Below are 25,419 nucleotides of genomic sequence, written 5' to 3'. Positions count from 1 at the left end.
ATTTCAAGGAAATATGTTCCTTGAATTTTAATTCTAACCTTTAAAAAAAAAAACTTGGAAAGGTTAAAATACTACATCAAATGCTATAATAAAGGATATAAAATTATAGACATGAAAGGCCATCCTTTGTTACAAAAAAAAAATCACTGTGTTGATAATGCCTCTCAGCATAACAGAAGACTAATACAGGCCTTTTTATAGGTTTTTTTCATTAAATACTATTATTCAACCCACAAAGTTCATTATAAACTATAATAATTAACAAACCTAATTACCTTGAATTATATAAAACCTTGACTTACTGAAGATCGTTAATGCCTCAATGAATATGTTCAATTTTATTCTAGTTTTCTGTATCTTAGTGCATTAAATCAAAAATAAAGATAAAAGTTTAATAATCCTTTCATCCAGAATTGGTCACCAGCATACCAACTTCATTCAACTCTTTACCATGAAATATGGAAAAAGATAATAAAAAAAAGATCACATATTTGAAAGGGCTGAAGAAACCAATACATTTTAATAATTACCGGCTTAGAATCCATGAAGAGAACCTCAAGTTTCCTAAAATACATTAGGATCCCAAAAAAGTGCTATAAGGACTCCAGGAGTTCCACTTATTCATGAGATGAGCAGTTTTCAATAAAATTATGCTTTGAAAATTTCAATGAATAGCAAATACCAACATCTACCCAAATTGATCAAATTGATCATTAATTTCTGAGAATTCTGTGTCCAACTTGTTCTGTTTCGCTCCATTCTTGCGACTTTGTTTCAAGTCACTATCAGCTCTTCTCCAAATTATTGCAGCAGCCACTTAATCCACCTTTACATGCCCATCCATCCTCCACACAGTAGCTCACGAAAACTAAGTACACAAAGGTAAAGTTCAAACTTTTGGGGCTTTATTATCTGACCTCTTCATGTTTTCCTGGCTTCACCCTTTACCACTACTATACGTACACTCACCCAAAATACAAACACCAAGAATATGTGTTCTCCCATACACACAGACTAGATCTCAGCCATATTCAGCTATCTGCAGATCCCCCAAAGCAACAGCTGCCTGTAAATGTTCCGCACATGCTACTTCCCCTGACTGGATTGTTCTCCCCAACCCCATTTCCTTTTCACTCTCACTCATCCTAATTTAATTTAATCCTCATTTTAAATTCCGAGTCCTCTGTGATACCATCTTTGTTCAACTCCTTCTCTTTGAACCCCATTTGATGAGCCTTAACACCCCACATTTAGCCTTCACCTAGCAATTCTCGCTGAGTCATACTGTCTATTTACCTAACTTTCTGTCATAATATAACGTAAGCTTTCGTAGGGTAGGGGATGGGTGTCTTATTCACTACTGTGTTCATAGCATCTAGCTCAATATCTGACCCACAACAGAAACCGAACAAGCTTGTTCAGTGAATATATTGTGAAAGGTACTTTATTCATAGAGGGGATACACAGCAGTTTTGAAAATTTTAAATAACATACCTGTCTTTCTAACTCTTGTCCTGTTATGCCAGCCTCTACATGAGCTGTCAGATTGTTCTCATCAACCCAGAGGATTCGATTCTGTTGCAAAAGAAGAAAGAAGGCTCATCTCCAGGAACAGATACTTTCACAGGAAATATAACTTCCTAACGGAAAGCACCAAGTGACAAGATAGAAATTAAGCAAGTAGGGTTACCCACACTAGAAAGCTCCACTTGTTCCTGACTATACAACATGACAGACATAGTAACATAGGCAGTATATTGCACAGGAGTTGGTTTAAAACATAGACATTCAGAAAGTGAGGAAGAGGGTTTCAGAAAAATGAGAGTAAAAGAAACAATCAAAAGCTTATGCGGGCCTTGTCTGAATACCCATTCGAACAATGAAATGAACTATAAAATAAAGACAATTTTGAGACAACTGGAAAATGAATGTGGACTGGATATTAAATGATATAAGGAATTACTTTTAATTTTGCCAGAAGTGATAATAATATAGTGAGAAAATGTCCTTTTTAAAAGAAATACACAGAAATATTTGGTGTAAAATAGCATACTATCAGGATTTGCTTTAAAAATAGTAGAGGATGGGCTTCCCTGGTGGCGCAGTGGTTGGGAGTCTGCCTGCCGATGCAGGGGACACGGGTTAGTGCCCCGGTCCCAGAGGATCCCACATGCCACGGAGTGGCTGGGCCCGTGAGCCATGGCCGCCGAGCCTGCGCGTCCGGAGCCTGTGCTCCGCAACGGGAGAGGCCACAACAGTGAGAGGCCCGCGTACCACAAAATAAATAAATAAATAAAAATAAAAATAGTAGAGGAAAAAAGATAAAGCCAATATATGTAAATAATTATTTAATCTAGAGACTAGAAATACTATTCTCTGTATTTTGATGCTTGAAAAACTTCAATAAAATAATAATAAATATTAAATTTTTAATTATAATAAAAGATTATATAAACAGGAATATTGTTGACTATACAAAGATTAAGTTCATACCCAAACTAAAACTTTAACGTAGCACAATGGCCAACTCTTGGACCATAATGAACCAAAATTTCACAAAATAATCCTAAAGTTTATTAGCACCTTTATTAATTTTAAGTTAATTTTAAAATTAATTAGCTCTTCTGTTCTTCCAAAAGCAATAATGCAATAATAGCATTAGTAAAAATTTGGGGAACAACTAAATTTTGATGATTCAAATTAACATTAACAAATATTATTTGTTTTTTAACAATACAAATCAGGTCATCTATTGTATCACTATTCCAATCCATGCTTCTCAAATTGTCAATTTCACATGTCAATTTGGTAGAATTCATCAAGATATATGACTTAGAGTAACAGTGAACTTAGCTTTTAGAGGTCTGAAGACAAAGGTAAAATATAATGATGAAAAATATTTTAAACAAAATGGACAATATACCTTTTTAAAAATAACTAAGACTGAGCCATAAAGACAACTTTTAAAACCAAACACTATCTTCAAATGTATCTTAAATTATCATATACCATTTGTGAAGTGTCCAAAGAAATTATTGTTCTTGTCTCATCTGCAGGACACATCAGGCCATATGAAACACTTGTTCCTCCTGCCAAAATAGGAAACAACTATGCTTAAATATTTTACTTTTAGCTACATTTCTAGGGTAAATCCCTAAGACAAAGTATACAGATAGGCCCTCTAGGAAATAATACCTATTTCTACTTTGCAAAATGTAATTTGCAAATGCTAACACACTATAAGCAAACTCACCTTAATTTTATGGTGCATGCCAAAATGAAGAAATATTATGGAGCTGAAAGTAATGGGATATGGATCCATCCCCCGGGCACACTCAAGTGAAGCCCCTAGCAATTTGTGGAACTCCAAAAACATGATTAGAAAAGTTCTAAGCTAATGATTACTGTGGAGAGATAGCGTAAAAGAAAAAATACCCATCCTATACAACTAGAGACACCATTATCTCCTTTCTGCCATATTTATGAGATTCACTTATCATTTAAAATATTATCTTATACTCCCATGCAAAAAGGCTTTAATAAATTAGAATATAAAGTTAAAACTGCCCAGATTATATGATATTCAAAAACAAATTTATATGTTCTTTGGTGAAAAAGTGATTTTAATATAGAATAATTAATACATAGAAGAATTTAAACAATGTACTCCTACTTAACATTTGTTGTCAAAGGAAAAATGCTTTCTTGATAACAATATGGAACAATATGGTGTTCTCAGTTCTTAACCAGATCTGTACCATCATATAGCAGAATAAAGTTTGAATTGGTACTTTCATGTCTTTTGGACAGAATATAAATGGAAGTCACCTTGATGCAAGTACAGGGGGTATTGATCTACACGGTGAAACAATGTTAAGAACATGTCTGCGATTAGTAACCACTATTTCTTGTCAAAGTCATTTGAAATCAGAAAAATATTTCATTAAAAGTGGCAGTGTAATGCCTTTTTTGCATGAATTTAATGGAAAGTATCAGCTGAAGAAGGTATCTGGAACTTCTGATTTGCAGAGGTCCCATTTCCATTCCATCAATGCCAGTTCAGTCAGTGAAGGCAATTTCCTTTGGCTTGTGTAAACTGTTAAAATGATGTGGTTGGTGAATGATCAAGAGAGATTAAATTTGTCTTAAAATGTAAAATAATGTTAGTTTTCAGTATTAAAAGATATTACTGGGCTTCCCTGGTGGCGCAGTGGTTGCGCGTCCGCCTGCCGATGCAGGGGAACCGGGTTCGCGCCCCGGTCTGGGAGGATCCCACGTGCCGCGGAGCTGCTGGGCCCGTGGGCCATGGCCGCTGGGCCTGCGCGGGACGCCCACATAACAAAAAAAAAAAAAAAAAAAGATATTACTGATTTGGTTATCACTGTCCTAGTTGCATATCCCTTCTTCTCAAAGATTTATGTTGGGTATAGTTAGCCTTTGAAAAATAATATTCTCTCTATTAAGATAAAGGTTAGAAAGTAATTACTAAAGCAGGAACATTTTCTTATTTAGGCAGTAAGTCACAGCTTCAATTAGGATCCACATGGGAAAGAAGCCATGAACTAAGGGTAAATCATGTCTCAAATAGTTTAGGTAGAACTACTCAGAACAGAAATAAACCAGCATAACCAATAAACACCATAAACCAATTTTTCAAGATAACCATTTCATAATTATAAGAATGTTTTCAGTGGGATGGCACAAATATTTAAAATAGAACAAATTTACATCACATTAAAGTTCAAAACACACAATACCTACCACCAATTGGTATGATACAAAGGTTATATTTGCACGCTAGATTCACAATCTTAACTACATCATCATGACACGCTGTTGAAAAAAGGGAAAATAAATTAATCACAAGGACATGAACAAAATCTGCGTAACCCTGCAAAACGAGGGTCTATAGAGTTCTTTAGTGTCTTAACTTTTCCTTCATTTATTCACTCATTAACACATTAAATCACTATATTTTTTAAAAAACTTTTTATCTTTTCTAACTTTTCATTTTTAAATAATTTTATACTTACAAAAAAGTTGCAAAAATGGTACAAAGATTTCCTTCACCCAGTAGCTGCAAATACTAACATCTTATATAACTATAAAAACCAAGCAATTGACACTGATACAATACTATTAACTAATCAAGAGACCTTATTCAAAATTTGCCAGCTGTTCCACTAATGTCCTCTTTTCTGGACCAGGATCACACACTGCATTTTAGTTGTCACATCTCCTTAGTCTTCTTTACTCTGAAATAGTTCCTCAGTCTACTTTGACCTTGACACTTTTGAAGAGCACTGGTCAGTTATTTCATATAATGTCCCTCAATTTGGGTTTGCTTATTTCCTTAGGATTAAATTCAGTTTATACATTTTGGCAGGAATTCCACAGAAGTGATGCTGTGCCTTTCTCAGTGCATTATATCCGGAGGCGCATGATGTAGATAAGTCTCATTGCTGGTAATGTTAACTTTCATCATTTAGCAATACAGTATAGTAGTCCCTCAGTATCCACAGGGGATAGGTTCCAGGACCCCTACAGACACCAAAATCTGGGAAGCTTGGGTCCCTTAAAGAAAATGACATACATACAGAGTGAAGTAAGTCAGAAAGAGAAAAACAAATACTGTATGCTAACACATATATATGGAATCTAAGAAAAAAAAAATGGTCATGAAGAACCTAGGGGCAAGACAGGAATAAAGACAGACCTACTAGAGAATGGACTTGAGGATATGGGGAGCGGGAAGGGTAAGCTGTGACAAAGTGAGAGAGTGGCATGGACATATATACACTATGAAATGTAAAATAGATAGCTAGTGGGAAGCAGCCACATAGCACAGGGAGATCAGCTTGGTGCTTTGTGTACACCTAGAAGGGTGGGATAGGGAGGGTGGGAGGGAGAGAGACGCAAGAGGGAAGAGATATGGGAACATATTATATGTATAACTGATTCACTTTGTTATAAAGCAGAAATTAACACACCACTGTAAGCAATTATACTCCAATAAAGATGTTTCCTTTTTTTTTTTTTTTTTTTTTTTTGCGGTACGCGGGCCTCTCACTGTTGTGGCCTCTCCTGTTGCGGAGCACAGGCTCCGGACGCGCAGGCTCAGCGGCCATGGCTCACGGGCCTAGCCGCTCTGCAGCACGTGGGATCTTCCCGGACCGGGGCACGAACCCGTGTCCCCTGCATCGGCAGGCGGACTCTCAACCACTGCGCCACCAGGGAAGCCCAAAGATGTTTAAAGAAAAAAAGAAAATGACATAGTATTCGCACATAACCTAGAGCACATCCTTCCGTATACTTTAAATCATCTCTAGATTACTTACAATACCTAATACAATGTAAATGCTATGCAAATAGTTGTAAATACAATGTAAATGCTATATAAATAGTTACTGGCATGTTGCCTTTATGTAATTTTTTTCCAAATATTTTTGAACAGCATTGGTTGAACCTACAGATGTGGAACCCTTGGATCAGAAGGGCCAACTGTTAGGTTTCTCCATATAAAAACACTACAGGGCTTCCCTGGTGGCGCAGTGGTTAAGAATCCACCTGCCAATGCAGGGGACAGGGTTTCGAGCCCTGGTCCGGGAATATCCCACATGCTGCAGAGCAACTGAGCCCGCCTGCCACAACTACTGCACCTGCGCTCTAGAAACTGCAAGCCACAACTACTGAGCCTGTGTGCCACAACTACTGAAGCCCGCGCGCCTAGAGCCCGTGCTCCGCAACAAGAGAAGCCACGACAATGAGAAGCCCATGCACCACAACGAAGAGTAGCCCCTGTGTGCCGCAACTAGAGGAAGCCCGCGCACAGCAACAAAGACCCAATACAGCCAAAAATAAAAACAAGTAAATAAATTTATTTTTAAAAACTATAATTAATAAATATTTCGTGAAGAAATACTTTGATTACATAAATGTTTCATACTTTTGCCCACTAATTTTTGCATCCATTGATGATTCTTTATTGTTCTTTAAACAAAACTTTAAACATTATACATGATATACTGCATACAAACTCCTTTCTACTGTACACACCAAAGGGTACTTTTCAGTGTAAAAGTTAAGTAAGTATTAAAAACCTGAAGGCAGAAGACTTTAAACACCAAGCAAGAGGTGCTAAGACTCAATTTGACTAGCCAAAGGGAATTAAGGAGGGGAACAACATGGCAGAGAGTGTTTTAGAAAGATCTCCTGATAAATTATGGAATGGCATGGAGGAAAAAGAGATTTGAAGCAAGGAAACCATGCAAAAATTGAGTATCACTTGCTTAGGACCTGAAAGGGAAATAAGGATACAAATGAAAATATACAAATTAATATCCATTTATGAAAGTAAAAATACTGCTCTATAAAAGTTATGATTATCATTTCCCAGGTTTTCTTAAAGCTAGGAATATATGTCATTTGCATCATTCCAAATTTAATAAAAATCCATTTTCAAGCTTTCAGATTAAGCCTATAAAGCTTACTATCTGTGGCAAAAATTTTTAATAAATGGAATACTAGTTCATTAATAATTAATAAAATACCCGAAGATGTCTGTTAAAAACCTTTAACAAGGCAAAACTATTTCAAGGATTGTCACCAAATCGGAAGCTTTCCTTTACAATGTTATTTGACACAGCACTCCCTCATCCCACCGCCCACCCCATTTATTCTCTTTTTATACTTTGCCTTGTTTTTCTTTATAACATTTACCACCCTTTGCTACATTAAATATTTGTTTATTATTCCCTCTCCTCCTGCCCCCACTTAATTGTATAGCACCTGAGAACAGGGATTTGTGCTTTGTTCAGTGTCTTCTCTTCAATACCTAGAACAGTACCTAGCACATATTTTCACAGGCCTAAAGTTGTGATATTTAGACTGCTGAAAATAATGCGTAAATTGGATAAGTGAAGTACTGCTAAAGGAGACTTTATTTTTATAAGTATACTTACCACAGACAACATACAATGTATAAGTAACTAACTACTTGTCCAAACTAAATGAAAGGTAGAAATAGCTACACTGTGTACAGGTCACAATGGTGACAATTCCTGGTTTAAGTATGACTCCAAATCAGAAAGTTACATATATTACAAGTTCTTGCTCTTAGATAAGCCCTAGACATCCTATTAAAGCAACATGTAGAATTCAGACTCCAATTACAGACAGACTTAAAGACATCCACAACGATTGACTTCCTAGGTATGTTACATATGTATATATACAGATATGGCGTGTAGATATTTAAACTGCAAGATGAGAAAGCCACCTCCACTCTATGGAATACCACATTGTCTCAAATTGCCATATTGTCTCAAAACTTATCCTCATGCAAAGAAAAACCTGAACTTTATTACCAAAAGGAAATTTACATTAAAGTTAAATAAAGGCCTCAGTGAACTGACAACCTGTTGGGAAACAAACTATTTCCAGGAAGTTATTATACTGGAAGATTCAACAGAACAAAATTTTAGACTTGATTTGGGCACCAATACACCATTCAAATAGATTCTTTTCTCCCTATGTATGTCACCCTCCTTCTTATTCCCAAATAAAGTAGGAGTCTTCCCTCAGATACTCCCTGCAAAGGAAAAGGATCACATCTAAGAACTGAGAGTCCATGAATGAGGCAATTTTTTGAAAAATAAAATGCTCTATATAATCCTTTTATGGAATCTGAAGAGAAAAAAGGATCGGAAGATCAACAGAACTTCTTAAAGGTAATTATGGGGCTTCCCTGGTGGCGCAGTGGTTGCGCGTCCGCCTGCCGATGCAGGGGAACCGGGTTCATGCCCCGGTCTGGGAGGATCCCACATGCCGCGGAGCGGCTGGGCCCGTGAGCCATGGCCGCTGAGCCTGCGCATCCGGAGCCTGTGCTCCGCAACGGGAGAGGCCACAACAGAGGGAGGCCCGCATACCACAAAAAAAAAAAAAAAAAAAGGTAATTATGGACAGTAAGGAGCAGTATACCTGTATTCTGCTTTAAAGTTTCTGCTACAAGACGTGGATATAAAAACCATATATATAAATATAGTGCCTAAGCATCAGCAAGAGCAAAATAATAACAGAAAGCTCATCCATCCTCCAACTCAAGCCAAATCCCTAAATGAAATTAATTTCTCAAAATTTAATTATTTATATCAAAGGTAATATCCATATTAAACAACTTGTTTCATCATTTGAATACCATATTTTTTAGCCCACAAGTTAACATCAACAAACTACTATTATTAGTTGCAGTAATCAGTTATGTTAAGAGTTTCTATACATCTGAATATATCATTGATTGATAATAATTTCATTAAGCTTTCAAATTAGCCCAAAATACATTTTTCTACTGACCTTGCAAAAGGATATGTACATACTAAATGAAGATTTAATCATTAAAACCAAACATTCAGGATGATCATATTAAGAATGATATGACCTTTAGTAAACTCTAAAAATATAGCGATCTATATTTTTTACAGTTCATACGTTTAAAAGGACGTATTTCCAATACTAAATTTACTTAAAATTTAACAATACTGAATTAATAATACAAAGAAAAACAAGAACTTACTTGGCCATAAAACTATATCAGGAATTCGCTGAAACGTTCCTTCCCTGAGCAAAAATATCTCATGAAGACAATGACCTATTTTGAGGTTTAAAAAAGAAAATGCAAAAACATCTTAAATTATAGGAAATTTACAAATTAAAAATAAATAGCACTTACATAAAGTTGCTTACCATGAGCTCTAAATACTCGATCATCTGCTTCTTGTGAATATGAAATATTAGTTTCTTTAAGGTCATGAAGAAAATCTTCATTTACAATAGAAGGAGGTGTATCACTAGGATTTAAGGATGCCTAGAAAATAAAATTGGTTTTCTTTGACTAATTTCTATAAAATAAAATTTGAATACCTAGGTTACAGAGAGTGACTATAAAATGTAAATTTTTTTACATCCAAACAAGGACAGAAGCATAGGAAAATAACAAATAATACATATGGAAACCAACTCTGTGACAGTAACCAATTACAAATGCTCTGCTAATCACATTCTGTAACATAAGTTATAAAAACCTATGCTTTCTCTTTTGCTTCTATGGCCCACCTTTTCATTATTTCTAAAGATTACAATTAAGGGGACTTCCCTGGTGGTCCAGTGGTTAAGACTCCCTGCTTCCACCACAGGCGGCCAGGGTTCCATCCCTGGTCAGGGAACTAAGATCCCACATGCTGTGTGGCGTGGTCAAAAAATAAATAAAATAAAATAAAAATAAAGATTACAATTAAGAACAAGGAAGATAGCAAAGTCTCAAATCTTTGATTTTAGACTAGGGACACTGGGGGAAAGATAGTTAACTTTTGCATTAACTACATTTTCACCTGTAGATAAAATTTATCATTTCCTTTTATTATTTTTAAATGATCAGCAAAAAGCCTCCCAATAAGTAATAAACCCATTTTTACAGGACTGCTTTAAAACTCACAACATAATCATAAACTTGATACTTAATTTCAACTAACAGGTAACTTGAAAAGTAAATCTTCAACTTTAAAGCTATGTGACATTGGGCAAGTCACCCAACTTCTGCAAACCTTGGCTTCTTCATCTGTTAAATGAGATTATCTCCATCATACAGATTACTATTTTGTTAAGTTATTGAAAACTGAAAGGGCTCAAAACAGAAAAAAGAAGTGCATGTAAAACTGGTGAAATTTCTGAATATGGTATATAGATTGCATCAGTGTCAAAAAAGTAATCACAAATAGTCAAAAAAGGAAATAGAAGAGATCTTTAAAGAAAAATTAGAATTTGGTTTGAGAGGGATAGGAATTAGCTGTTTAGCCTAATTTAATACTAGAATAAAATGTAACTATGGATTTATAAATAAACCAAACAAGCACTCACTGAATACCTACAGTCCTTAATAATATGTTGGATATAGTGGATAATATAGTGTAAGCCATAGCCCCTGCACTTACGGAAGTTATACTCAGTTAGAGGGACGCAGAATACCATGCCATAGCGAATAATACTAATAAATAATAGAGATTATAATTATATAAAGAAATGTTAACTATTTCATTAGTTTAATATGTATGTAGTTTAAAGGATTCTAACCACCCGTCAGAAAAGTGATACCACATGAGCAAACTAAAATTCTCTATCACCCATATCTTAATCAAACTTTTACTTTACTTTTTTCAATCTTCAAATATTCTAAATGTTTTGTTAGTAAATGTAACATTATATTTTTATTTTAAATTATTCTATATTAATTCTAGATTACTGTCAGTTCATTACAAAACCTAAAAATAACAGCAACTTATATTTTTGTAACAAAGTTCTCTCACAGAATTCATTCGTTTGAACTTCACTACTACTTGTGACACAGAGGACAGACAGATACAACTCTGAGGCTCAGAGAGGATTACAGATTTGCCAGATAAATCTCAGATAAATGCTGAGATTAGGCTCTGTATCTGTGATGCTAAAAAACATTAAAAAAAAAAAAATCACCCCTAGAAAGCCTAACAAGGTCAATATGACTAGTAAACTTCTTAACAAAAAAATAACAAATATATTAAATAACTATAACAAACTACTAAGATAAGTCTAATTAATTTGGGATTAAACACACACACATTCAGTTAAGAATATTATTAATCATTCTTATTTGCTTACTTTAGAGGTAGTTTTATGCTCCAGACTTACTCCAAGGGTATTTTGGATCCATTCTTTAAAAGTTGGCAAAATCATGCCACTAAGAGGGTACCTAAGGTACAAAGAAGGTAAAACATTAGAGTAAAGTTATCTTCATTTAAGTTCAAATCTTAGATTCTGTTTCTAGTAATGGTCAAGTAGTTCCTATCGAACCAACCATCCCACATATAATGATAAGCTCTGGACAAAAACAAAACAAACAAAACCCAGCTATTTGAGGGCAGTATAGATAGCCCCAAACCAGGCAAAAATAGGTGGTAAGAAGAAAACAGCACTCTATGAGTTTCCAGTTTCGTTTTATTTTTTAAACAGGCTTTAGCCTGAGGGAAAGCCCCAGCTAGTACCACAGAAAGAAAGAAGAATGCAGAAAACCTACAGTCTGCCTGGCTGAAAGAACGAGAGGACAGTGTTCACAGTGAACACAGCATCTGGGAAGAGTACAGAAAAATCACACAGATCCAGGAGTCAGTCAGAAGAACCTATGTATAAACTCTGTCCAAATGTCTGGCTGATCTTGAATTACACATGTATGGAGCAGACACTAAGCAGCCCAGCTAAGCTTAAAAGAACAGAACAGATAATTCAGCTGCTCACCACCAAAGAAGGAAACTTGAGATGAGTCAAGTTAATCGCTTAAGAACCCCAAGATGATCCAAGATACTGGAAATAGCACACAAGGATTTTAAAACAGCTATAACTACACTAAAGGACAAAAGGGAAAATATGTTCCCAGTGAATAATAGAAAATAAATCTCAGCAGAGAAACAGAAATTTTAAAAAGAACAAAATAGAAATTCTATAATTAAAATTCAAATAAAAATTCATTGGAGGAACTCAAGGGCAGACTGGAGATGTCAGTAAAATTACAGATAGAGCAATAAATCATTTTTAATCTGAAGAACAGAGAAGAAGATTGAAAAAATAAAGAGAGCTACAGAGACCTATGGAACAACAGAAAAATACTAACATACATATAAATGGAGACCTAAGAAGAAGAGGAAAGAGGGAAAGGAATTTTAAAAAAGTATTTGGGGACTTCCCTGGTGGCGCAGTGGTTGAGAGTCCGCCTGCCAATGCAGGGGACACGGGTTCGAGCCCTGGTCTGGGAGGATCCCACATGCTGTGGAGCGACTGGGCCTGTGAGCCACAACTACTGAGCCTGCACGTCTGGAGCCTGTGCTCTGCAACAAGAGAGGCCGCGACAGTGAGAGGCCCGTGTACCGTGATGAAGAGTGGCCCCCGCTTGCCACAACTAGAGAAAGCCCTCGCACAGAAACGAAGACCCAACACAGCCAAAAATAAACACATAAATAAATAAATAAATAAATTTTTTTTAAAAAAGTATTTGAAGAAATAATAACAGAAAGTTTCCAAATTTGATGAAAGACATAAGTTCGCAAATTAAAGAAGGTCAGAGAACTCTAAGAAGATAAATGTAAAGAAACTCACACAAGGCACATCATAGTCAAATTGCAACTTAAAAAAGAGAGAAAGAAGAGAAAGAAATCTTAAAAGCATCTAGAGAAAAACGACACATTACATATAAGGTAATAACAACAAAAATTATGACTGACTTCTCATCAGAAACAATGAAGTCCAGAAAACAACGGAACAACATTTTTAAAGTGCTGAAAGGAAAAGAATGCCAACCTAGAATTTTGTATCTGGTGAAAATATCCTTTAAGAACAAAAGTGAAATAAAGACATTTTCAGGTGAAAACTAAGAGAACTTGGAGCCAGCACACCTACAAGAAATGCCAGAGGAACTTCTGTAGGCTGAAGGGAAATATAACACTAAATATACAGTGAAATCTTCACAACGGAATAAATAATGACAGAAAGAGTAAATATGTGAGTAAATATAATTGACTATTTTTCTTAATTTCTTTAAAGTATATATGACTCTTAAAAATTATAATGTTGTATCGTGGAGTTTATGATGTGACAGCTAGAAAAAGAACAGGGAATGGTAAGTAAACCAGATTTGCAAGGTGCTTATATTTTACATGAAGTGCTACAATAAATTTAAAACACACTAAAGAGCTCTATAGAGCAGGAATACTATGAAAAAACTAGATTTGCTACTCAAATTTCGTTTCCTATATCTTCTATCCCAAACTCTATTTAAATGAGCTTATATGAAATGTAAACATATTTCATGTATACAAGAAATCCTAAATTGTATATATATGAGAATATTGGTGCAGAAAACTCAAGTGCTTAGAGAGGCAACTTTTCAGCTTTGGAAACACTTGTCAGAGATGGCAAAATATTAAATAGCAATAAGTGCTAGAAATAAAGAGATAAAATAAATATTCTACCCTAGATTAGTGTAGTGAAGAAGGCTGATATGCAAACAATAACATTCCAATGTGTTACAGTGGCAGTAATAAAATAACTTTCAGAAAAGACCAAAACAAATTTCAAAATGTATATTTTAAAATGGTACTCAAATTTTTATTTAAGTAAACATAAAGTGTTATTGTCAGGCATTGTTCTAAGTTTCTTACGTATATTAACTTATAATAATGTTATGAGGTTGATACTATTACCCCATTTTATAAATGAGGAAGCTAAGGCACAAAGAAGTTAAACAACTTAAGATGTTAGGTATGTTAAGTAACTTACTCAAGGTCACACAGCTAGTAAGTTACAAAACCAGGATATGAACTAGGTAATAAATAAGGTTAAATAAGTAATAACTAAGTCTGTGCTCTTAAATACTATATGATGCTGCCTCTAGTCTGATTCTTTCCTTACCATCATTCCAAGTGAGATCATTATTCTAAAATTCTTTATTAATGAATATTTATAAAATCACAGTAGCTATATTCGGTAATTTTTTTCACTATAATGTTCTTGCAACTTCTCTACTTCCCTCTCCCCACCATGATGACAGAACAGCCAAATAAAATTATACTATACTATGGCTGTTTTATCTTTGTTTAATTTTATAAACATTTTATTTACAAAATATTGAAGTATAACATGCATACAAAAAGTAAGTGTATAGCTGAATGAATTTTTACAAAGTAAATCTCCCATGTAATCAGCATGCAGATCCAGAAATAGAACATTACCAGCACCCCAGAAATATCCCCCTCCTTGCCCCTTTCCAGGCATTATCACCTTTCCCCACGCCAAAGGAACAACTATCTTGTTAACTTTATATAAATGAAATCATATAAAATGTACTTTTTGTGTCTGCTTTCTTTTGTTCAATATTATATTTGTGAGAGTCATCTATGTTTGTGTACGTAGTTGCAGTTCATTCATTTCCATGGCTTAATTCCACTGTGTGAGTATAGCATAATTACTTTATCCATTGTATTGGTGACAGAAAATAGAGTTGTTTACAGTTTTTTGTATGTGCAGGGACATTCTTGAACTTGTTTTCTGAAGATCACATATCACACGTTTCAGATAGCTATATAACTAGGGTGGAGTTCCTAGGCCACAGTCTATGCATATGTTTAGCTTTAGGAGGTGCTGGCAGATAGCCTTCCAAGATGTTAACAGCCAGCAATGTATAAAGAGTTCTACTTGTTCCACATCCTCTCCACACCTGGTATTGTAGTTATTTTCATTATGAGACATTCTATTGGTAATCTCTTGACAATATTAATTTGAATTTCACTGACTACTCAAGAAACTGAACTTCTATTCATATATCTATTGTCCATTTGGATATCCTATTTTCAACGCCAGTTCATCTTTTACTCATTTATTATGTTTTTATTGATGTATAAGAATTCTCTAGACATTCTGAAATCAAGGATGTATGTATTAAATATTTTCTCTCACTCTGTGATTTGTGTTTTCACTCTCTTAAAGGAGTCTTTTGATGAAAAGAAGTTCTATATTTTAATGCTGTCTGATTCATTTTTTCCTTATATTAATGCTTTTAGTTCTCTGCTCTTTGCCTACCTCAAATTCAGAAAGACATTCTGTATATTCTTCTAGCAATTTTATAGTTTTAGCTTATGTATTTAGGTCTATAACCTATCTGGAATTGATCTCTGTATTTGGTATGAAGTAAGGTCAGAAGTAATTTTTTTCCAAGATGGCCATTTAAGTCCTCAAAGCTATTTTTATTTTTGTGTTTAATGGAGAAAAGTGTGTGTTTAAATGAAGAAAAGAAGAGATACTCTAGTAGTCACTATCTATTCCAGATCAAAGAACAATTAAACCAATACTGAAAACAAACCAGAATAGACTATATATTGGTCTTAACATCTATGCTGTACAAGCTATTTAAAATGTTCAAGGGACTTCCCTGGTGGCGCAGTGGTTAAGAATCTGCCTGCCAATTCAGGGGACACAGGTTCGAGCCCTGGTCTGGGAAGATCCCAAATGCTGCAGAGCAACTAAGCCTGTGCACCACAACTATTGAGCCTGTGCTCTGGAGCCCGTGAGCCACAACTACTGAGCCCACGTGCCACAGGTACTGAAGCCTGTGCACCTAGAGCCCATGCTCCGCAACAAGCCACCACAATGAGAAGCCCACGCACCTCAACGAAGAGTAGCCCCCACTCGCCACAACTAGAGAAAGCCCGCGCACGGTAACGAAGACCCAACACAGCCAAAATAAAATAAAATTAAATTAAATTAAATGTTCAAAGTGTAATACTTTTGCTCAAGATTATTTCCCATTCATTTCACCAGAGCTTGAATAACTGCAAAAGCTTTTAGCAACTAGCCTCAGAAGTTTACTTTGACTTCACAAAGAGAGCCAAAGGGGGGGGGGATCAGTGTGTAATATATAAATTCTGTACTGAAATTAAATATGTTTATAATACAGAATTCAATATTAAAGGAGCCAGTGGTGGGCCTTATCCAAAGGAATTTTTAATTGGAAGTGACAAAAAGCACTCATTTTGTCATGTAATTTTAACAGTTACACAGCATTGGCTGAGAGGACGTCACCTCTTATGATGACTTCATATTATGTAACAAAAATACCATCTAAAATTCTCAAATAAATCTTTACATAAAGGTTAGCAAAACAAAAATAATAGTGGAATGAAAAAATAAACAACAAATATGTTTTATTCAACAAGTTCTTTTTATATTAAAAAATCACAAGTGCTAACATTCAAACTGAAATGGGATATTTAAAGTATTATATAATAATACCTTTTTCATAAATTTAAAGAAATTGGAATGAAAGAAAGTATAAGACTCACAGCTAAAACAATTTAAGACATTCAGCATATAAAATGTTCTTCATCTTACCTGACAGTAAAAGTATAAATTCTGGGAAATTTGTTATAACACACATGCTACTATGTGTTATAATGTCCTACAGAAAGGCCAATTTGGAAGTATTAGGTTTTAATCCTGGGTCCCTATATTTTAACCATACAATTACTTTGGGTCTCTGTAATATATAGGAGACTCTTGATATTCACGGCAGGATAATATTCGGACCTTTGTGAATCCCTTAATTCACAAGTAACATTACCCATAAAATAAAAAGGTAACCCCCTTCAAGACACTTGAACCAAGAGATACAAGGTTGGTATTACTGTCATGTGCAAAAAAACTACATTCTACCATTAAGATAACCAGAATATACTTCTACATCTGAATGCACAATATTTCAGACTCTGAAGAAATATCTTATTGGCAGAACCTTGGATTTAAGACTGCTCCATTATCTATAATTCCCGCATAAAACTTAACACAGTTCAAAAAGAGTTCCATGTAAGAATGAAAGCTTTTCAATTGTACTTTTTCTTGCACCTAATGCCCTGGGATTTGAAAAACAATAAAAGAAGCTTGACTTAATAATCATAAAGCCTAGCATACTGCCAAGGGCCCCCAAAATCTCATAAAATATCATGAGGTAAAGGAGAAAACTCTGAAATCAAAAAAGTAAATGAATGGAAAAGAAACATAGAAAAGTTAAAGGAATTAGAGGTATTTAACATAAGAAACAGCTTTGGAATGACTTGATTCTTACAGCAAAATAATTAGGATTTACATCCAGAACTATAAATAAGCATTTATTTAACATTCATAAGACTGTACTAAGCACTGCAGGACACATAGAATTGGTATTACAATATGACTCCTGTTCTTAAGAAACTTACAACCTCGTTTAGTCAAAGCTACAAAGACATTTAATTTGTATGGTGAACATATGGGCAGGAAACATGCAACTTCTACCAGAAAGCCAAATGCCCATACCAACTGTTGAAACAAGGTGACCACTGAATAGATCTTTACCACGACTGAAGACTGGTTTGAGAACTTTAAGAAATGGTTTTTGTTGTAAAATATAAGGTGAGGTCAATTTACCACCTTTCCTTAAGATCAAAGTAGACTATATTGTAGAAGATACAGAACCAGAGCAAACTTTCAAAACCAATGAAATCACTGTATAATGGAAAGAAAACTCTGTGGACATAAATATCCAAGAAGCAAGTGCACATCAGGACTTAAGGTGACTAAAGACAAGGTGACTCACTCTGGGGCAGTGCACAGAGGCAGCAAAATATTAGTAGACGCAACCATCTATTCTCAGTGAGTTCCACAATTGCTAACCAATTTAATAGCCTTTTATAGGAGGTAAAACTTTAAAAATTACGCCATTGAAAATACAAAATACAACAAACCCAAACAAATTCTCTCTACTTCATCACTAACTTGTGCCTTGAAAGCACCAATTAATGTATAATGCTTTTAAAGTCAAAGAATAATGACACTTTTCAAAATTTTTAGTTTATAGAAATCATATAGCATTAGCTCTGAAGTACTGCCTTCTGCTGCTTAAACCTAGGAGGACTCAATTCATCTATATCTAGGAGGAATAAGAATCGCAAGATTATAAACCTAGGGATTTATAAACTGACAAATTACAAGTCTGTTCAGAAAACAGACTGTGCTAAGGGAAAAACTTATGATTTTTCCCTGACATCTGTAATAGCTTATAATTGCTTCTAATTTAATGGTTGGGTTTGAAATGTCAAAGTTACCCTCCCCAAAATATATACAGACAACCAACCACATTTACTCATAAAAATTTTCTACCTTTTCAATGTTCTGTGGATCAAAAATAGGGGAACCCCCCATAAATTTTCACTGAGAGTCACTCTTAGTTTCTGGCACCTAAGGATTTCCCTTTCTTTCTTTCCAGCTCTGTTATTATTTCTTTCTTGTAGTATTTTATCCATGTTTTCTACCTGGTTATAGAGGGCAAAGGGTCTATATTTGTTCAGTCCACTACAATGCCGGAATAGAAAGTCTTTACAAAGAATTTCAAAAACTGGCCTTAAAATCTAATATTATTAATACAACATGGTGAATTGATACTGTTTTCTTGTACTCATCCTCTTTAGTCACAAATTCCATTTTCTTTTTTAGGAATATCACAACCTTCTTACGCTCCTGCCCTTCACGCTCCTCTGGAGCAATAGGAACTTTTGTCATAGGATAACTTTTTACAATATGACTAACTCTACTGTACTGGTGTATAGAGTGTAGAAGCCTCCTGTAAAGTGCTTCCAGAGACTGGAAAGAGAATAAAATCAATACAATGGATGAGTATGGTACCTCATTAGCGCAGTATAATAGAACGAGCACAAAAATGAAGCTTAAAACACTTGTTTGTTTGTTTGTTTGTTTGCGGTACGCGGGCCTCTCACTGTTGTGGCCTCTCCTGTTGCAGAGCACAGGCTCCAGACGCGCAGGCTCAGCAGCCATGGCTCACGGGCCCAGCCGCTCCGCAGCATGTGGGATCCTCCCGGACCGGGGCACGAACCCGTGTCCCCTGCATCGGCAGGAGGACTCTCAACCACTGCACCACCAGGGAAGCCCAAAACACTTGTTTTTTAATCACAATTTCCCACTGCGCAGCTGACCTCAAGTAAGCTATTTAACCTCTCTCATCCTCAATCTCCTGATTATTTCTAAGAACATATCACTACCCACTTAGGGTTATTTTAAGATAACTCAGTAGGAACTCAATAAGTAATAGCTATTATTATCTTAAATAATGTTTCTAAATGTTTTCTGATAAAAAAAAATCAGAGAAATCTACTAGTTCAATCATTAGCCCTAGGAAACTAGACTAGATATAGAGAAAGCTATGATCCAATTCAATCCAGTTTATTATACTGTCTGTGGCAAGATAATGGTGCTTCTGTAAGCACCAAAATGAGAACTGAATATTATTTAGTTATTTGGTTTCAGTTATTAAATAGTTTATGTATAACATATTTAATCCTAGAACGTTTAAATTCCATTTCTGTGTTTACAGAATTACCCTCTGGATAATGGATAATTCAGTAGGAAGCAAAGGTTACCCTTGCAGGCTCTGCCAGTCAGATGTACCCTTGTTTTCTTCCCCTCTCCCCCACTGGACCTGGACTCAGGAGTCAACAGTGCAAAGAAATGAGGCCTTTAAGAAATCCATTCTGGTTTTAGGGGCAGCAGCAGTAATCTTCCAAAGTCTAAAGTCAATGGGAAAATTCTCGAATTCTATTACAACCTGGATAAAAATCTCTCTCAAGACCACTGAATTCCCTTTGCTCTGAATTTATGCTCTCCAAACAATATATAAATTACAAATTTTGTTTTCTACATATCTTAATATCAGGAAGGGCATTAACAAGTGTTCTACATCCTGAAAAAGAAATAATCTAATCATAAGTGAACACACTGGGGTTCTAATTTTTTTTTTAGTATCTTATGAGTGTCGCACATGTATCAGCCACCTACAATCTGATCCTCTCTGGGAAAATTGGCAAGCCAAGTGCCAGAACACCCAAAATAAGGGCCAGACTCTAAACCCATGGGTATAAGGGTTCATACACTAAGGTATAAATAATTGTGACACTTCCTGTGACTTATCATTCACTTGACACACATACACTGCTAACATAAACCAATGCATAGCCTACAGTACCCTACAGAAGACAGTAGGTATCTTATGCTTTCAATGGCACAGTGCACAAGTGCCTATTTGCCCCCTCACATAAAACAAAGATGCTATAACTTCAAGGTCCAGAGAGAGAGAAAGAGAGAAATGAAGACAGTATCTAAGAAGAGAGGAAGTTGGTTTTCTAAGTTCAGAAGATTCACTTCTCTCCCCCTGAAGATTCTGTAAAGCCAATCTCTACATGACAAGTTTCTACTGTATTAGACATTATTCTATTTAAAACATAAAATACTCAATGTTTAGAACATTGGTAAATTTAATTTTAACCAGAAATTCCTTCTACCTGAATTACACAATTTCTTAACTAAGCCTCCACCAACATGCTGTTCAGTCACACTAAAGAATGGGAATGAGAATGCAGAAAATTATCTTTCCTATTAAAAAGCAAATGTAAAGTGTACACTTTCACACCTTCATTAAAATTAGCTACTAATTACCATTCCTGAGGTTTTGTTTCAGGTACGAAGTACGTTTAAGTTAAAAACAAAAATGGAATGGTTATGTTGTAAAGAAAAAGAATTTCTCCAAAGAAAACCTTTCTTGCTGATATTTCAATATACCGATATACCACATACTTGTTTTAAAAACAAGTATATTAATGCCCAATAGATATGAAGTCAAAGTGCAATACTGGAACAGATTCATGATATACCTAATCCAATTTTTTACCTAGTCTCAATTTTTAATTTATTTTTAGAGCCACATTTAAATATTTTGTATTTGTACTCACTGTCCTTCCAAGTTATATCAAAATTCAATAGTCAAACTCAAAACACCAGCTTCGGCAGGGTCAGTGTTGCTTAAAATCAATTAAGAACTCATTTTACAATTCTGTCTACATATGGAACAGTAACAATACAAATATTCTTTAGAATTCTTATCAACATTATTACCAAAAATATTTCAGAATGTGAAAGTTACCACACAAATGACTGATTTTTCTTCATCACTTCTTCCCTAATATACCTCAGAAAACTAATTTTAAAAATACTATTTATATTCACAAGGACCTTCCATAATGTTCACCTTCCATAATAACCCAACCAAAATTATATTCCAGTCTTAAACAAAGAGTTACTTTGAACAAGCCAATGTCATGCAGATTAGATGGTGGGTAACTGCAAACCTTTTTGGATCCTGATTCAAACTACCTACAGAATGATATTTTTTAGACAGAGAAATGTGAATGTGAATAATCAGATATTACAAAATTTCTGTTATTTTGGGGGAGTATGATAATAGTATTATATGATTGGTTATATTAGGTCCTTATTTTTTTAAGGGATACATATATAAATATTTAGAAGTGACATGACAATGTCAGAATTTGATACATAACAGAAAAAGAAAAGCAATATGGCAAAATGTTAATAACTTTTAAATCAAGGGGGGAGTGATTCTATTATCCTATTTTATGTATGTCTATTATTTAACATTATATTTGTTATTTATGTTTAAAATTTTTCAGAGAAAGAGAAATAAAAGGAATAAAACAAAGAAAAAACCAGTTACCTTTTCCCAGTCAACTCAACTTGTCCTTTTTTATTGAAGAAGAACCTGGAATCATTATATCCCCATCCATTCCATTTCATAACTTCTTGCCTAATAAGCAAAAAAATATACATAAATGAGATCTATACTAAACATCTCAAAACTGAACACTGCATCCATCATTGACTATTAACTTTCACAATCATTTAACAGAAGACCTTATTCCACTAATATTACGTTACTTTAAATAAAATGAATATATATTAAAATGTCTATACATTAATATTTCTAAACATAGAATCACTCTGATGAGCAGCACTTGCTTCACAAAGGGCTACAACCACTAAATTTAATGCATTCAAAGGAAAAAGGAAGAAGGAGAAAAATATTCTTAGAGTATACATATGCTTCATTTTGCACGTTATTGAGTTTATATGACGACCTAAAATATTTTGCAACTAAAATAAAATTCACTTAACAAGAAACAAATTTTTTCATATATTAGAAAAATCGCAATTATTAATCTTCTGCTAGAATGAAAAAGACCAATTTACAAAGTAGGTTCAATAGCACTGACACTACCAGTAGCAGGCACTTTCAATAAAATAGATTAAAAATCTGAACACTGGGTTTACATTCTAAATCCTTCAACTTCCATGTAAATGCCAACATCTACCTTGATCTACATATTAACATTAACATAACAGTTAATGACCATACCAGTTTTCAATGTTCCAAAACAATGTTATCTTTAATTTCCAAAATGCCAGTATTTCATAGTTTTAAAAATCGTTTTCATCAAAATCAATCACTCACTCATTCAATTTTACACATTACAAAAGAATTAGATTGGTCTGGACCCATGCAGAACACAATAAGCAACCACACCAAACTACCGTGTCAGCATTTAATACATATTTTAGCATGGTGCCCTAGTATACTTGGGCCACTGAAATAAACTGATGGTGAATCTTCTTACTGAAAACTCAATGGCTGTAGTTTATGATGAAAATACTTGAAAATACATCATAAGAAAGAACTCTGTAACTATGTGTGGTGATGACTGTTAACTAGACTTATTATGGTGAAAAATTCACAATATACACAAATATCAAATCACTAAGCTGTACAGCTAAAACTAGTATAATGTTACACATCAATTTTACCTCAATTTTTAAACGAAATTTCAAAATAAACAAAGATGTACTATTAAAAAGTGTTCTAGGGATTCCCTGGTGGCAGAGTGGTTACAAATCCACCTGCCAATGCAGAGGACACGGGTTGGAGCCCTGGTCCGGTAAGATCCCACATGCCGCAGAGCAACTAAGTCCGTGCACCGAAACTACTGAGCCTGTGCTCTAGAGCCTGTGAGCCACAACTACTGAGCCCACGTGCCACAACTACTGAAGCCCACGTGCCTAGAGCCAGAGCTCAGCAACAAGAGAAGCAACCATAATGAGAAGCCCATGCACTGCAATGAAGAGTAGCCCCTGCTCGCATGAACCAGAGAAAGCCCACGTGCAGAAACGAAGACCCAACACAGCCAAAGAAACAACTGAATAAATAAAAAATTAAAAAATAAAAAGTGTTCTAATTCTCCATAATTCTCAAGGAAGAAAATGACTACTGACAAGCAAGCAAATGTTTTATTACAACCATAATTCTTCTTCCAGTTCAAGGGCTTTTCAAACAAGTAGAACACTAACACGATACAAATGAACCAAATACAGTCATTAATTATGTAATGAAATCCCCATCTATACATAAAATTAAGGAAAAAGAAACTAGGAATGCTCTCTTTAAAATTAAAGTTTGCTAACAATAAAAACTGCATTTCCTATATAAAAACATACTGTTCAAATACATCTTGATCTATCTATCTATCTATTTATTGCTGCATTGGGTCTTTGCTGCTGCGTGCGGGCTTTCTCTAGTTGCGGTGAGCAGGGGCTACCCTTCGTTGCGGTGCATGGGCTTCTCACTGCAGTGGCTTCTCTTGTTGTGCAGCACGGGCCCTAGGGCGTGCAGGCTTCAGTACTTGTGACGCACGGGCTGAGTAGTTGCGGCACACGGGCTTAGTTGCTCTGCTGCATGTAGGATCTTCCCGGCCCAGGGATTGAACTTGTATCCCCTGCACTGGCAGGCAGATTCTTAACAACTGAGCCACCAGGGAAGCCCTCAAAAACATCTTAAAGAGTAACAAATCCAGAGATTAGATTTGTAGATGAGCCTGTTATAAACTATCAATCAATATTTTCTTCTTATTTCACAATTCTACCTCCCTGTAGAGGGAGGTTTTGAAAGAGAGCTTTTGGAAAAAATCTCTACAGAAAAATCTCACGACTAATGACATGTCACTAATCCACTTGTTTTATTGTTTTTTTCACATCTTTATTGGAGTATAATTGCATTACAATGCTGTGTTACTTGCTGCTGTATAACAAAGTGAATCAGCTATATGTATACATATATCCCCATATCTCCTCCCTCTTGTGTCTCCCTACTCCCCACTCCCTATGCCACCCCTTTAGGTGGACACAAAGCATCGAGCTGATCTCCTTTTGCTATGCGGCTGCTCCCCACTAGCTATCTATTTTACATTTGGTAGTGTATATATGTCCATGCTACTCTCTCACTTCATCCCAGCTAACCCTTCCCTCACCCCGTGTACTCAAGTCCATTCTCTACGTCTGTGTCTTTATTCCTGTCCTGCCCCTAGGTTCATCAGAACCTTTTTTTTTTTAGATTCCATATATATGTGTTAGCATACGGTATGTTTTTCTCTTTCTGACTTACTTCACTCTGTATGACAGACTCTAGGTCCAGCCACCTCACTACAAAAAACTCAATTTCGTTTCTTCTTATAGCTGAGTAATATTCCATTGTATATATGTGCCACACCTTCTTTATCCATTCATCTGTCGATGGACACTTAGGTTGCTTCCATGTCCTGGCTATTGTAAATGGAGCTGCAATGAACAATGTGGTACATGATTCTTTTTGAATTATGGTTTTCTCAAGGTACATGCCCAGTAGTGGGATTGCTGGGTCGAATGGTAGTTCTATTTTTAGTTTTTTAAGGAACCTCCATACAGCTCTCCATAGTGGCTGTATCAATTTACATTCCCACCAACAGTGCAAGAGGGTTCCCTTTTCTCCATACCCTCTCCAGCATTCACTGTTTGTAGATTTTTTGATGATGTCCATTCTGACTGGTGTGAGGTGATATCTCATTATAGTTTTGATTTGCATTTCTC

General features: G+C 35.2%; 1 protein-coding gene across 1 annotated transcript in view; it reads right to left on the bottom strand.

The window, feature by feature from the left end:
* AGPS (alkylglycerone phosphate synthase) overlaps positions 1–25,419 on the bottom strand; it is a 148,953-nt gene that overhangs the window by 80,288 nt on the left and 43,246 nt on the right. The window contains exons 2-8 of the mRNA XM_024122218.2: positions 22,184–22,273; positions 11,689–11,779; positions 9,742–9,862; positions 9,572–9,646; positions 4,762–4,833; positions 3,010–3,089; positions 1,495–1,575 (exon numbers count right to left, since the gene is read on the bottom strand). Coding sequence (XP_023977986.1) covers positions 1,495–1,575; positions 3,010–3,089; positions 4,762–4,833; positions 9,572–9,646; positions 9,742–9,862; positions 11,689–11,779; positions 22,184–22,273 — 610 coding nt within the window. The remainder of the gene's footprint in view (positions 1–1,494; positions 1,576–3,009; positions 3,090–4,761; positions 4,834–9,571; positions 9,647–9,741; positions 9,863–11,688; positions 11,780–22,183; positions 22,274–25,419) is intronic.

Source organism: Physeter macrocephalus, chromosome 2 (genome assembly GCF_002837175.3).
Source record: "Physeter macrocephalus isolate SW-GA chromosome 2, ASM283717v5, whole genome shotgun sequence".
NCBI classification, from domain to species: domain Eukaryota; kingdom Metazoa; phylum Chordata; class Mammalia; order Artiodactyla; family Physeteridae; genus Physeter; species Physeter macrocephalus.
This window is presented reverse-complemented; position numbering and strand designations above follow the sequence as displayed.